Genomic DNA, 12035 nt, shown 5'->3' with positions numbered 1-12035 from the left:
TCTTTCTATATTGCTTCTCTTTTTTTCTTTTTACATCTTCTCCATCTTTGGCAAAGTAATAAGTACATCTGCATGATAACTTCGTAATTGTTAGATACACGAGAAAATCCAGTACCTAAAGTGTACATTCCGAAGCTATACTACTCAGACCCTTCAGGAATTGGTTCCAGATTTGACTTCCAGTTTCTTGGAGAATCAAGAGAAGAACTTTTCTGCTCTAGCCCCAACAGAACCTCCTCAACAGATATTTCCTTTGTCAAAAGGTGTCGAAGTTGTTGCTTTGTGATAACTACTTTAATCCTCTGGACACCTCCACTGGCTTGATCTTCTCTGTCAATCACAGGTGAAATCACTGGAGCTGAAGGAAGAATATAGTAAACATTCCCGAGCTTTAACTCGTAACCTGGTGGCAGATGATGCTCCTCTATACCTTCCTGTGTTAGACCAATTCCTGAGCCAGAAAAGTTCACCAAGATATCTCTCACAAGAATTGGAGTGCTGAATTCCAAAACCTTTCCATCTGTTTTCACGACCTGCAAAACTTTCTCTTGCTTGGCTTCAGCAATTCTAATGCATGAACCTATAAAGGGAGGTCTAACACAATGAGCTAAACAATTGCCCATTTTTCTCCAAGAAAAGATGGACATGGAAGTTTCAAAAGATCTCAAGAGGAGAAGAGGGATTTCCTCTACTTTGTTGTATGCAATGAAGGGAGAGATATGGAAAAATTGAATTTAGAAAGGATAAAAGAGAAGCAATGAGACGTTATTTTTTTTTAAGAAAGCAAAAGAGATATAAAAATTGTCAACACGCATGCAAGACAGGGTCGGTTAGTGGAAGTTGGAATTTTAGTCTCGCTCTTCTTCTATGCCATTACCTTTCATTTTATACATCTAGAAGCGAAGGTCGACAAAAAATAATTTTTTAAAATATATCAGATGTAAAAAATATAGCTTTAAAATTATTTTAAAAAAATAATATTGATTAATGTAAAATGATTTGAGAAGATTAAAAATAATAAACTCATTTTGTTACCAATTTTACAATTGGTAAAATGATATAATGTAAGATTTAATTAGTTTGTTTTTGCATTTGAAACTGTATTTAGGTGCATTAAAAAAATATGTTAAAAAACATCAAATCAATGTTTTTTGTAATATTGTTTGATGTATCAATGTTAAAAATATAAAAAAAAACTAAAAACAAATCATTATAATATATTTTCAAGTTAAAAACACTTTTAAAAAGCATAATACACCAATATCAAACATACAATTAGTGTTGCAAACAAGTGGCACAACATAATGTTAATGAATATACCTCGTAGCCAATCGTTTGGTTACATATAACACTGATTTTATTAATGTAAAATATATTTATTATTAATAAAGGCTTTTTTTATCTTTAATATTCATTTATATTTGATTAATGAATCTAATATTTAATTAATGAATCTAGAGTAAAGATAAAGTTTACGGGATAAAAATACTTTGTAAAGAAAATTATAAAGTTATTATAATTATAAGATTCTTATTGTATCAAAGCATTGTTTTTAAATATTCTCGGTTAATATTTTATTAAGATTGAATATTAATTACAGTTGTTGAGATTGATATATATTATGTTTCTTCATTTATGAAAGGAAACAGCTTCTCTTATAAACTAAGGTATGAGAGATATCTGAAACTAATATGTAGATGTTTATTAGATAACATATACACTGAACTGACCTACAAGAGAATTCTATATGGAGAGATTACATATGTCTATGAAAAGACTCATGTAATAGTTGTGTAAGTGATCCTTAGACTTGAGATCACTAAGTTATCTTATATAGGGAGTGTTATGCTTTGATCTTAACCATACGTGATCTTAATCAAGAGTAACAAACAAGTAAATATTAGGTATAATATAAACTATATGAAGATATTTGAGTAATTAAGAGAGGATTTATCATCCTGTGTGAATTAGAAAAATATTTCATCTATTTTCAAATAGTATTGATTGTAAAATTCTTTGATAAGATGGAATGAATTTTAAAAAGAGTTTCAAAATCTTATTCAAATAATCAATGACTATAATGTTAAGAACTAACATGATTTGACAAGACAGACATGCTTCATACTATAATGTATAAATCAAAATATTATTGATGAAAGGATAATAATTACACTGGAAAATTAGTCACTGAAAGGTTAAGTCAAACCACTTATGACTTTTCTAATATCTAAGGGATCATAACAAGTTGTTAGACATTGTACTTGATATTCAAATACAGGTCAATCAATTATTGAATTGATTATAAATTAAATTATTTAAATTATTTAATCTTATTTTATTTAAAAATTTTATTTATATTTGGGACAACTTATTAGGGAACCTAATGTGTCACAATCCAAATCCTGGGTCCATAACTGACAACGCATAAGCTGTGTCGTAAGGACATCCAACCTACATTAAGCCTCAGAACATACATATCATAAAATAAACTATATAAGGATTCCACAGTGTTTCATAATCTTTCAAAATATTCCTCAAAACCAATACTTATAATTCAAAATACTTATTATTACATTAAATAAAATCCAATCTTTGAAATGATAATCTAAACTTGAATGAAAACAACATAATAGTTGAGCATTTAAGACATTAAATCACAATGAATAAGAAAAGTCTCGCAGAAGCAAGCAAGACACACCAAAAAAAAAAGTAACAAGAACTCTCAATCAAAGATCAACCTACTAATGGAAGCAAAGAACTTGAAATAATATTAAAATAGAGGGGTGAGTTCAATCAACTCAGTGAGGGAATAACATTTAACATACATCTCAGATATTAATAATTTACAGGTAGTAAAAATCTTGATATAAATATACATACTAAGCGTATTAATATAAGGTAATGAAATACATGTCAGATATCAGATAATACCCGAAGGTGACCACTGTGGGAGGATCAGTCGCCACAAGTCAGTGCCTCTCTCACAAGCTAGGTATACAAAATACTATGTACACATAGACTAACTACGCTTATTAGTATGGAGTTACTAACAAGTTCTATATCAAGATATAATAGATGTTTGTGTAATTATCAAAGCAAACGAATGTCATATCAAATAGAATTTAATTCAACAGAATACGAGTATAAATTCAAGAATAGATGAGTACTCAGATAATAAAGCAACATATATAAATATTCAAGAATTAATCAATTATACTCATCATATAATCAACATACATATATTATTTATATTGCATGCATATTAAAGATTATCTCACTCACCAAAAAAACAAAAGCAAAAGACAAGCGAATGCAGAATCGGAGACTACTGAAGATCATGAGGAGAAACGTCAGCAAAACCCTTTAACATATATGAAAAACACTAAAAAACGACTCGAAGCAAAGTAACATAAAAGATTAAAATTCTAAGATTAGAGACCAAAACGTAATTATAAAGCCATATTGATTTACCTGATCAATCTCGAACATAACTTAAACCTATTGAACCTAACAGACCTGATTTACCTTTACTGCTAAGTCAACCGGTCGACCGAAATGTCCAACCAATCGACCACCACCACAAGCTAATTGGTTGGCTGGTTTAGACGAACTGGTCAATCGACAACATCAAGTCAATCAGTCGACCGGTTGATCGGGATTTCTAGAATCTCGATCTATCAGTCTTCAAATTTGTAAATCCCATAAAAACACAATCTATTCTTCAATAATCCATGATTCTAGTCATCTAATCACTTCGATTAAAGCCAACTAACACCCTAAAACATCAATTATAACTCTTAGATCATTCAATCACCAAAACAATATAAAAAACCCTAAACGCTTATTTAATCTTTCCACAATCAATGTCTTAATAAAAAATAACAGTAGAGGGAGATACTTATTTGTTTCTTCAACCTTTCTTGAACCGAAACTTAAACTTAAAATCAAAATCCTTGGTATTTTAGGAGAAAGTTATGACAAGGGAGAAAAAGAGGAGATGAAGAATAACAATTTCTCTTGCAACCTGTTCTTTAAATACCTAGGTTAGTTGGGTTGGGTCTGTGCTAAACTTTGAGCTTAGATCTGTTGGGCCAAAACATGGGTCTTATATAATAGGTCACATACATAAGAACTATTAGTTAGAAATTAAAATGGAATGATTAATCAACTGTGACTTGACTGTAAATAAATTTTAGAAATTAAGGACTAAAATGTAATTAATACAGGAGATTACAATTCTAGATCTAGAAACAATCAAACAAGGACTTAATTGAATAAATCTCTAAAATTAGCCTAAAATAATATATGTGATATTATTTAAGGGGCAAATTGATATTTTATCATTTATAGAGTTTTTAGATTTCTCCATAAATAGAATGTTATGCCTCTTATTTCCTAAGATAAATAGAATATAGTACAAAAATACCTTAAAAAAAATAACACTCTAAGGTATAGCAATCCCTCTCTTCTAAAAGAGTTTAGGAGAATTGTTGTTAGAAGCTCAAAATTTAAATTTATTATTTCCGTTATGTATATGTGTTTTGAAAACTCAACACACACATAAGACGTAGGCACCACTTTAGACTATTAAAGTAAGTATGTGTATGACCATGTGGTTGTGGTTTTTTAAAAGAAAAGTCTAAGCAAAACTATAAATTATAACTTTTTTTAATCAATATTTTTTTTAAAAAAAGTTTTCAATAGAAACCATGCAAAACTATAGTATATGTTAATTAATTAAATATTTTTAAATATATAATTAGAATAAAACACTAACCATACTAAGAATAACACGATAATGAGAGGGGGAAATGGCCAATACAAATAATAATCTTCATGGAGTATGCTTATATATATATATATATATATATATATATAGGTCATGCTGGACCAGCATTTTGCAGTTTAGGGTTCTTTTTGGTTTGTCCTTTTTGATTTCTGTTTTGTAATTATCTTGGGGTTTGGTTATGTAAGGAGATGTGTTATAATTAATTATTGCATCATCCTAGGTGCATTATCTTTTTTAGATCTGCACTTATTACATTCTACGCATGTGATTAGTGGTCCATATAATGTTGGATTTGATCGTATATAGACAAAAATCAGAGGAAGATTATTTTTGTCTTTTTTTCTGAAACCGATCAGTTTGTACACCAATTGAATCAATCATTACAGACCAAACATTTGCTGATGCAAATATGCAGTTGACACATAATATCAAGGATCCGGTGAACAAAATCTCTATTATAATGGTGGTTCTAACAGGAAGTTGGCTGATGATTTAACATAGTAGGGCATTTAAAAGAAATCTTAACTACCAGAACTCATAGCTGGAGATTTTCTGGCAGGATTTGATGAACAATATAGCTAGCACACCCTTGGTTCTTTTAGAAAGATGCTTGCCATAAGTGATTACGTGATCTCAATATTATATTTGTCAAGGTAACATATTCATTTTAAAATATCTATCTCAGTGAATTTCTCCTAATGTCAATTAAATCTACTTTATCAATAATTTATATTATTTAAGAAACTAATTTGGTAAAAAAAAAAAAACTATTTCTCGTGTATAGATCCGATCCGTGTTGTGTATCTTGTTCAATTGGATCATTTCTTTAAACTTCAACACGAAACTTTTGTAAGGATGTTTTGGAGTGGGAAATTTGAGATAAATGAATTTTGCTAGAGTAAACTAAAATTCCTCCGAGAAAAAACAAATTTGTTGAGCTTGGAAGATCATACTCATAATCCATTTCTGAACTTATTCTCAAGTGTGACGCAAGAGATGATGATATGTAGAGTTGCAGCATTTACAGGCTCCTACTACTAATCTGCTTGTGGTAAAAATTTAATGATGACATAACTTCAGAGCTTAACTTGCTTGAAGTGATCTTGCTAGGTATTGTTGGAGCCTCCACCAAGAAAATGCCATTATCTCATGGTGGAAAATGAAGGATGGTGACAAAGATCTTCCTAGAATCCACAAAGTACTAAGGATTAATTAACAATAATAAGTTCACTGAAAGTGGTTGACTTGCTAATTAATCTATTGACTCTTCAACAGAAGCATACACCTCCACCAGACCCAACCTCCATTTTGGCACTGGCTAGCCAGGTCTTCTTAGTCATCGAATGAAAGATTGGAATGAACACAAAGGTGAGGTGAGACCCTGAAATTTGAGTCTTCCCACTCCTTTTGGTTCTCCATCTAGATATGTTCGAGTCCACTTTTGCAAACCCAAGTGAAGTCAATCCTCTCTTTTTTTTCCTTCAAAAGAAGCCATCCATGCTGTGATCAGAGAATTTACAGGACTTTTATTTCTCACAATTTTATACAGCATTTGGAATATAAGAAGTAGTTGAGGAAAGAGTAATCATATTGTAGGAAGCTTAATAGTGGATGGATTCTATATTAACTTTATAATTATGATTTTTTTTCTCGGATAGGATTTTTTTTTCCTTTTCTTTAGTTTCATACTTCTAACCTATATAGTTAACTTGCAATGGTGTGATTACTGGCTGAGTTTACAAGCATGGCAGGAAACTTGGTTAGCTTGTAACAATCTAAAACAAAGTCCACAATTCCTATTGATATATCTTCAATTGTCCATCACTCATGGCTTAAAATACCCTGTTGCAAATTCACCGAAAAATCACGGCTCCAAATCTTAACTAAACGAAATGGTCTCCTATAGGAAATAATGCTTGAATGTTGAACTAGGCCATCTTTGAATTGTCAGACCAATTCAAGTAGCATTTGCTGCATTAGCTCATTGACTGTGAAAGAGAAATTAAGGGTGTTACGCAAAAAGCATATACAGTTTTAATTGGAAAAATCACCACTGTTATTTATGAAACTCGAGATCAAAGTATCAGACCTGATCCTGACTCACTTCTGCAATGAAACAGGTTAAAGGAGGGATGGATTGAAACATTAGCCACTATCAAGTAACCAGAGGATGCTATTACCTTTTGAAATTGTATTCTCGAGTGACACCGAAAAGTAAATGAATGTTTGTATCAAAGAGGGCACATTCTTAGGTTCCTAAATATTTTGTTGTCAAGCATGAACAGTGTAAACAGAGCATTTTACAGAACACTTTCATCTACATAATAGAAGAAGGAAAAAAAATGTTTACCCATTCAAAGAATGGGATTCCTTTCCACCAAGCGTCTGAATTATTGCTTCCAAAAGTTTAATGTCACCATCACGCTTTGAAATCTCGTCTTGCTTTGCACGCAACTCTTCCATGTGCAATTCAAATACCTCTGCAGCAAAGGGGAGCAACATTGTACTTAAAATTTTGTCAAAGTGAAAATTTAATATAGTAATTGCCAAAAAAAATTTGAAAGGAAGGGATTAATCATCATGTCCAGAAACAGGTTAGATTGAAAAACATTGAAGTTCCCATTGATTTCGAGCATCAACTAATAAAAAAACACCCAGGTGCTGCAAGTAACAGTAAGCATAGGATTGTATTACATGGCTTTGCTTAGGCTCTATAAGGTAGGACTTTGATGGAGAGAGATTGTTCAGATTTTTTGCACAAATTAACCTTTAATGTATACAGATGAAGAGACTAGTAGTTTATTTTCAATTATTATCATGGCTAACATGACATTATTTTTATCACAGGTGACAAAGACGATCAAATGAGATATTAGTGGAAGAATCCTCCAATTAATCTTAGATTGATGGGGTATCTTAGAGAGATTTGGCTTGGTGAGCTCCAATCTTTTCCTAAACCAATTCCACTTGTCACCTTGCTTGCACTGCATAGACTCCCTGTAATCCTCAATATAGACCCTCTCTGTCTCACCCGCAGAGAGTACTTTCAAGCTAACAAATAAACTATCCACATGAGCACTTTAAATCATATTCAATTACCACTCTGTTATTACTTCCACTCCTTCATCAATCCATTTCTCATACACTGCTTAGCATTTTACTGACCATGATAACAGATAGCATTGCACTTATATCTTCAACTTCAAATTTGGAATGCCATGATGCAATTGCAATTTTTTGACAATCTAAATTCCAGACAAAAAAATGTTTCCATGCTTTGGGCATCTGTTTGAAGCACATAGGAGAATTATAAATACAGATTTGATTTTTTGTCCCACAAGTGTATTAAGGTGGGCTGGGGTTTGGAAAATTGGCATTTTAGGGCAAACCCAATAAGAAAAGGATTTCGGGTTTGAAATTTAATCACGGATGAAAGAAAACGACTAAGCTTTACACTAGTACAGATTCTAGGAATTACACCAAGAGGGAGAGACCTAATCATCTTAACTATGGTTCTTAGGAGTCGCACCAAAAATTGATTGCACCACTCAATAACAAGAGCATAAGTGTTGCCAATTCTATGAGAATATGGCCTTTTTCCTTATCCAAAGATGTCATAGATATACATTGAAGTTTTAGTACTCCTCGTCTAATAAAGATTTAAACTTGTTTATAAGAAAACACTATAATTTCTAATTAGAATAGGAAAAACCAAACCAAACCAAAAAATTCAAAGGCTACTGAACTTTAAATTAGAAATCTAGACCTACAATTTCCAAAATCTGAAAACTACAGTAGTGCCCCAGCAAATTAATCACAAAAACCTTCTTAAGCTTTAGAATCAAATAGGAAAACAAATGCTACTCTTGCTGGCTGCATCACACAGATATTCAGATTGAACTGGGAATGAAGCTAACTTTTCCTAATTTTTCTTTCAAAGGCCAAGTGGAAGGGGGCAGTCAGCTAGCAGCTTCTTGGCCATGCCTCCCCTGCTAATAGACAGGCAAGACCCTCTCTAAATTTGAAAATAGAAATCGCTTACGAGTATCTAATACACGTATAGGGATATATGGTTACATTATATTAAATGTCATTCAGGCCAAGGCACAAGGCTGGCTCAGCGCACAGCATTTGACTGGACATCCAGGGGTATTAAAAAGAAGAGTTGGCATACATACTTGTGGTGTTCTCAAGTTCTCTTGTTATCTCTTGTGCACGTAATTCAGCAGCCTTTTGTGCTGCCTCTGCTTGTCGCTTTTCTGCACGAGCACGAGCAGCAGCTGAGATGGCAGCATCAAGCCCCCTTTCCAAAGTCTCTACCCGTTGTTCAAGAACCTACACACAACAGATAGCCTGTATATGATTTTGATGCTGCCTTGATAAAAAGAAAAGGAAAACTCAGACAATAAGGCAACAAGAGAAAAGATTGCACATGCTACAAAGACAGTATCAAACAGCACGCTACAAACCTAGTAGTAATCAACTCTAGTTATAAACTTACCCAGTAATAAAATCTAGATGCATGTTGATTGTGCATATGAGGTAAGTATACACTAGCAAACCAGCATCACTATCTTGAAATCTCAATCACTAGACAAAAGCTTTATACAGGCATGATCCAACAGGTTGCAAGCCCATGATGCAAGTGTCAAATGTATTAGCAAAGATTTTCGTTTTGCATATAACTTCATTTGTTAAATATCTGTAAACAGTTACATTTTGGTGTCCAAAGAAATTTGGATTCAAAATTGGTGTCCAAAGAAATTTGGATTCAAAATTAGTTATCTTTTTTTTTACTCCAAATGGTCAAAGAAAGTGCCCTAATGAATGAACTAGCAAGAACATTTGAAAACTTTAACTTCAATTGCCAACATTGTACAAGTTTAGGAGAAATCCAGTAATTCTACTCTTACACTCATAGTCAAATAAACGAAGCATTCATTACATCAGAAAACCTACAAATGGAGGTATCTTTGCAAAACCCAGATTGTGAAACTGGTCAATGATCATGACAAACGGAAGAAACCAACGTAAAGAATCATGATTTAACAACAATCCGATCAAGATTGCATGAAATAGGAAGATCCCAGATCAATACCTTGATAGTGCGGGCTTGTTCAGAAGTGAGGGAGGCTTTGGAGAAGGTTTCGTCGTCAACAAAGACAGCTTTTTTAACAAGTAACTTTTGAAGAGAATCAAGATTTGATGTCATCTCTGTTAGATTATCAACAGCTCCTTTCCATCTCTCCTCACTGCCTCCTTTGTTGCCCTTTTCAATCTCTTCCATTTTGTCTTCGCTAAAAACTCTGTAAACGCAATCGCTAGAGGGTGAGAGACAGTGAAAGAGGCTTGGTGCTTTGAGAAACAGAACTGGATTAACGTTAGTTATGTTGTCTTCGTCCGTATACAAGTTTCCAGCTTTCCATCATGTGTTTGGGCTATGACCAAGACTGAATCCATCGCAATTCGGCCCGGTCCGATGGATCCGAAAAACGACATTTATCTAGGGAAAATAATTCAATGATACTCCAAATTGCATGGATATAGGTTTTTCATAATAGGATAATAAATATTTATATGGATGTTCAAAATTTAAAAAATAAAATATGAATATCTAATTTTTTTATCTATAATAATAAATAAAATAATATAGAGAAACTTGAATATTGAATACCTATTATCATCCCTATATTTATCCAACCTGTGCCTTTATTGCACTATGCATTGTCTTATAAGACTCTATTTTTGTATATATTAAGCAGAATTCTATGATTAATTACTTTTGGCAAAGTTATTTTCAACCTATGCTGAACACGTGCATTCATCTAAGCTAGGAATTCCGACAACATGCTCGAAATATAAGTTTTATATATAGGCAGATTCGTTTGGTTATAAGATTGGTTTATTTCCCTTTTCAAAAATATAAATCTGAAAAATCAAGATTAACCACCAATAACAAAAGCTAAAATAGAAGGGAAAACGTTGTAGATTATGAATGAAAATATTATTTATTGAAAAAATGTTTGCATAATTTTGCTCTTCTCACTAAGAAACTTAAAATTAGTTATTAAGGGAATTGAGATTTTTTTATAACGTTCATTAGTTGTTATGAAATTAATTGGGAATAAACAAGTTTTTTCCATTTTAAAAAGCACAGTGGAATTCCCAAAATACTATTGGAAGATAAAAAAAAATTAAAATTAGCATCAAGGAACTTTTTTTGTATTTTCACAATGATTTTTTTGTTATTATCAGGTCAGCTGATGGGCAACTTGGTATTTTGATAAATATAAAAAAAAACAAAAAGCATAGTAAAATCACTAAAACACCATTAAAAGCAAAAAAAAATTAAAATTATCATTATGGGGTTTTTTATATTTTTCATAATGGTTTTTTTTTTTTTGTAATTATCAGATTAGTGGGAAAATTTAGTATTTGAATAAATAAATAAAAATATAGTGCAACGACCTAAATGTCTTTGAAAACAAAAAATTTAAAATTAGCTACAAATAGCTTTTTCATATTTTCACAATAGTTTTTATATTATTTTCAAGTCAACTGAAGGGCCCTTGAAAGTAGAAAAATTAAAAATGATATCAAGAGATTTTTTTATATTTTCACAATGATTTTGTTTTATTTATATATATATATATAAGTGATTGGCTCATATAACACGCACACCAACGTGTTGGAAGTGCTTATAGTTATGCATGTCAACGTGTGGGAGGTGCTTGTGCCCTTCAAGTGGTGAATGCAGCGCCTCTCGCCAGCCAAAATCCCCCTTCCAACGTGTATTTAGAAGTGATGTGATGTCCTTTTTTTTTGGGATGGTACTTGCAGCCGGTGGTTTATCACCGTTGATGCTTTGTTTCTCCTTCTTTTCTCTCTTATCCCTTCGAAAATCACGCTAACCATGCAAAATTTTAGAATTGTTCTCAAATTCACGGGTATTGCCATTTAGGTCTATATTCTTTTGATTTTTATTTTTTGTTCTTTGCTGGTTTTGTAAGATTTTGATTTGTTTTCAATTTAATCATTCAATCCCAATTTAGGATATTTTTTTTCAATTTGGTCCTCATTTGTTTTCTTGTAGTTTCTTTTGTTGAATTGATTTTTGTTTTCAATTTCACCCTTCAATAAAAAAATATATGTTTTATTTCAATTTTTATCCATATTCTTTTTATTATTGTTTTTTTCCTTTTGTTAAATTATTTTTTCTTTTCAATTTCATTCTTTAATAAAAAAT

At 31.7% G+C, this 12035-nt stretch overlaps 1 protein-coding gene across 1 annotated transcript; it reads right to left on the bottom strand.

Annotated features, from left to right (window-relative positions):
• Positions 1-6942: 6942 nt before the first annotated feature.
• On the bottom strand, positions 6943-10180 carry LOC7464307 (uncharacterized). The gene is made up of 3 exons (XM_024582700.2): positions 9888-10180; positions 8968-9124; positions 6943-7269 (listed from the first exon to the last, which is right to left on the bottom strand). Exons 1-3 carry the CDS (start codon positions 10074-10076, stop codon positions 7136-7138), a joined length of 480 nt encoding a protein of 159 aa, XP_024438468.1. The 5' UTR covers positions 10077-10180; the 3' UTR covers positions 6943-7135.
• Between the last annotated feature and the right edge of the window lie 1855 nt (positions 10181-12035).

Source organism: Populus trichocarpa, chromosome 12, assembly GCF_000002775.5.
Source record: "Populus trichocarpa isolate Nisqually-1 chromosome 12, P.trichocarpa_v4.1, whole genome shotgun sequence".
NCBI lineage: Eukaryota > Viridiplantae > Streptophyta > Magnoliopsida > Malpighiales > Salicaceae > Populus > Populus trichocarpa.
This window is presented reverse-complemented; position numbering and strand designations above follow the sequence as displayed.

Bases quoted from the DNA above. Each gene is read 5' to 3' on its own strand.
- LOC7464307 (XM_024582700.2), bottom strand. From the start codon at position 10,076: ATGGAAGAGATTGAAAAGGGCAACAAAGGAGGCAGTGAGGAGAGATGG. The intron at 9,125-9,887 runs GTATTGATCTGG...TGTTGTGTGTAG, and splicing joins AACAAGCCCGCACTATCAAG to GTTCTTGAACAACGGGTAGA. The intron at 7,270-8,967 runs GTATGTATGCCA...CCTTTGCTGCAG, and splicing joins AGAACTTGAGAACACCACAA to AGGTATTTGAATTGCACATG.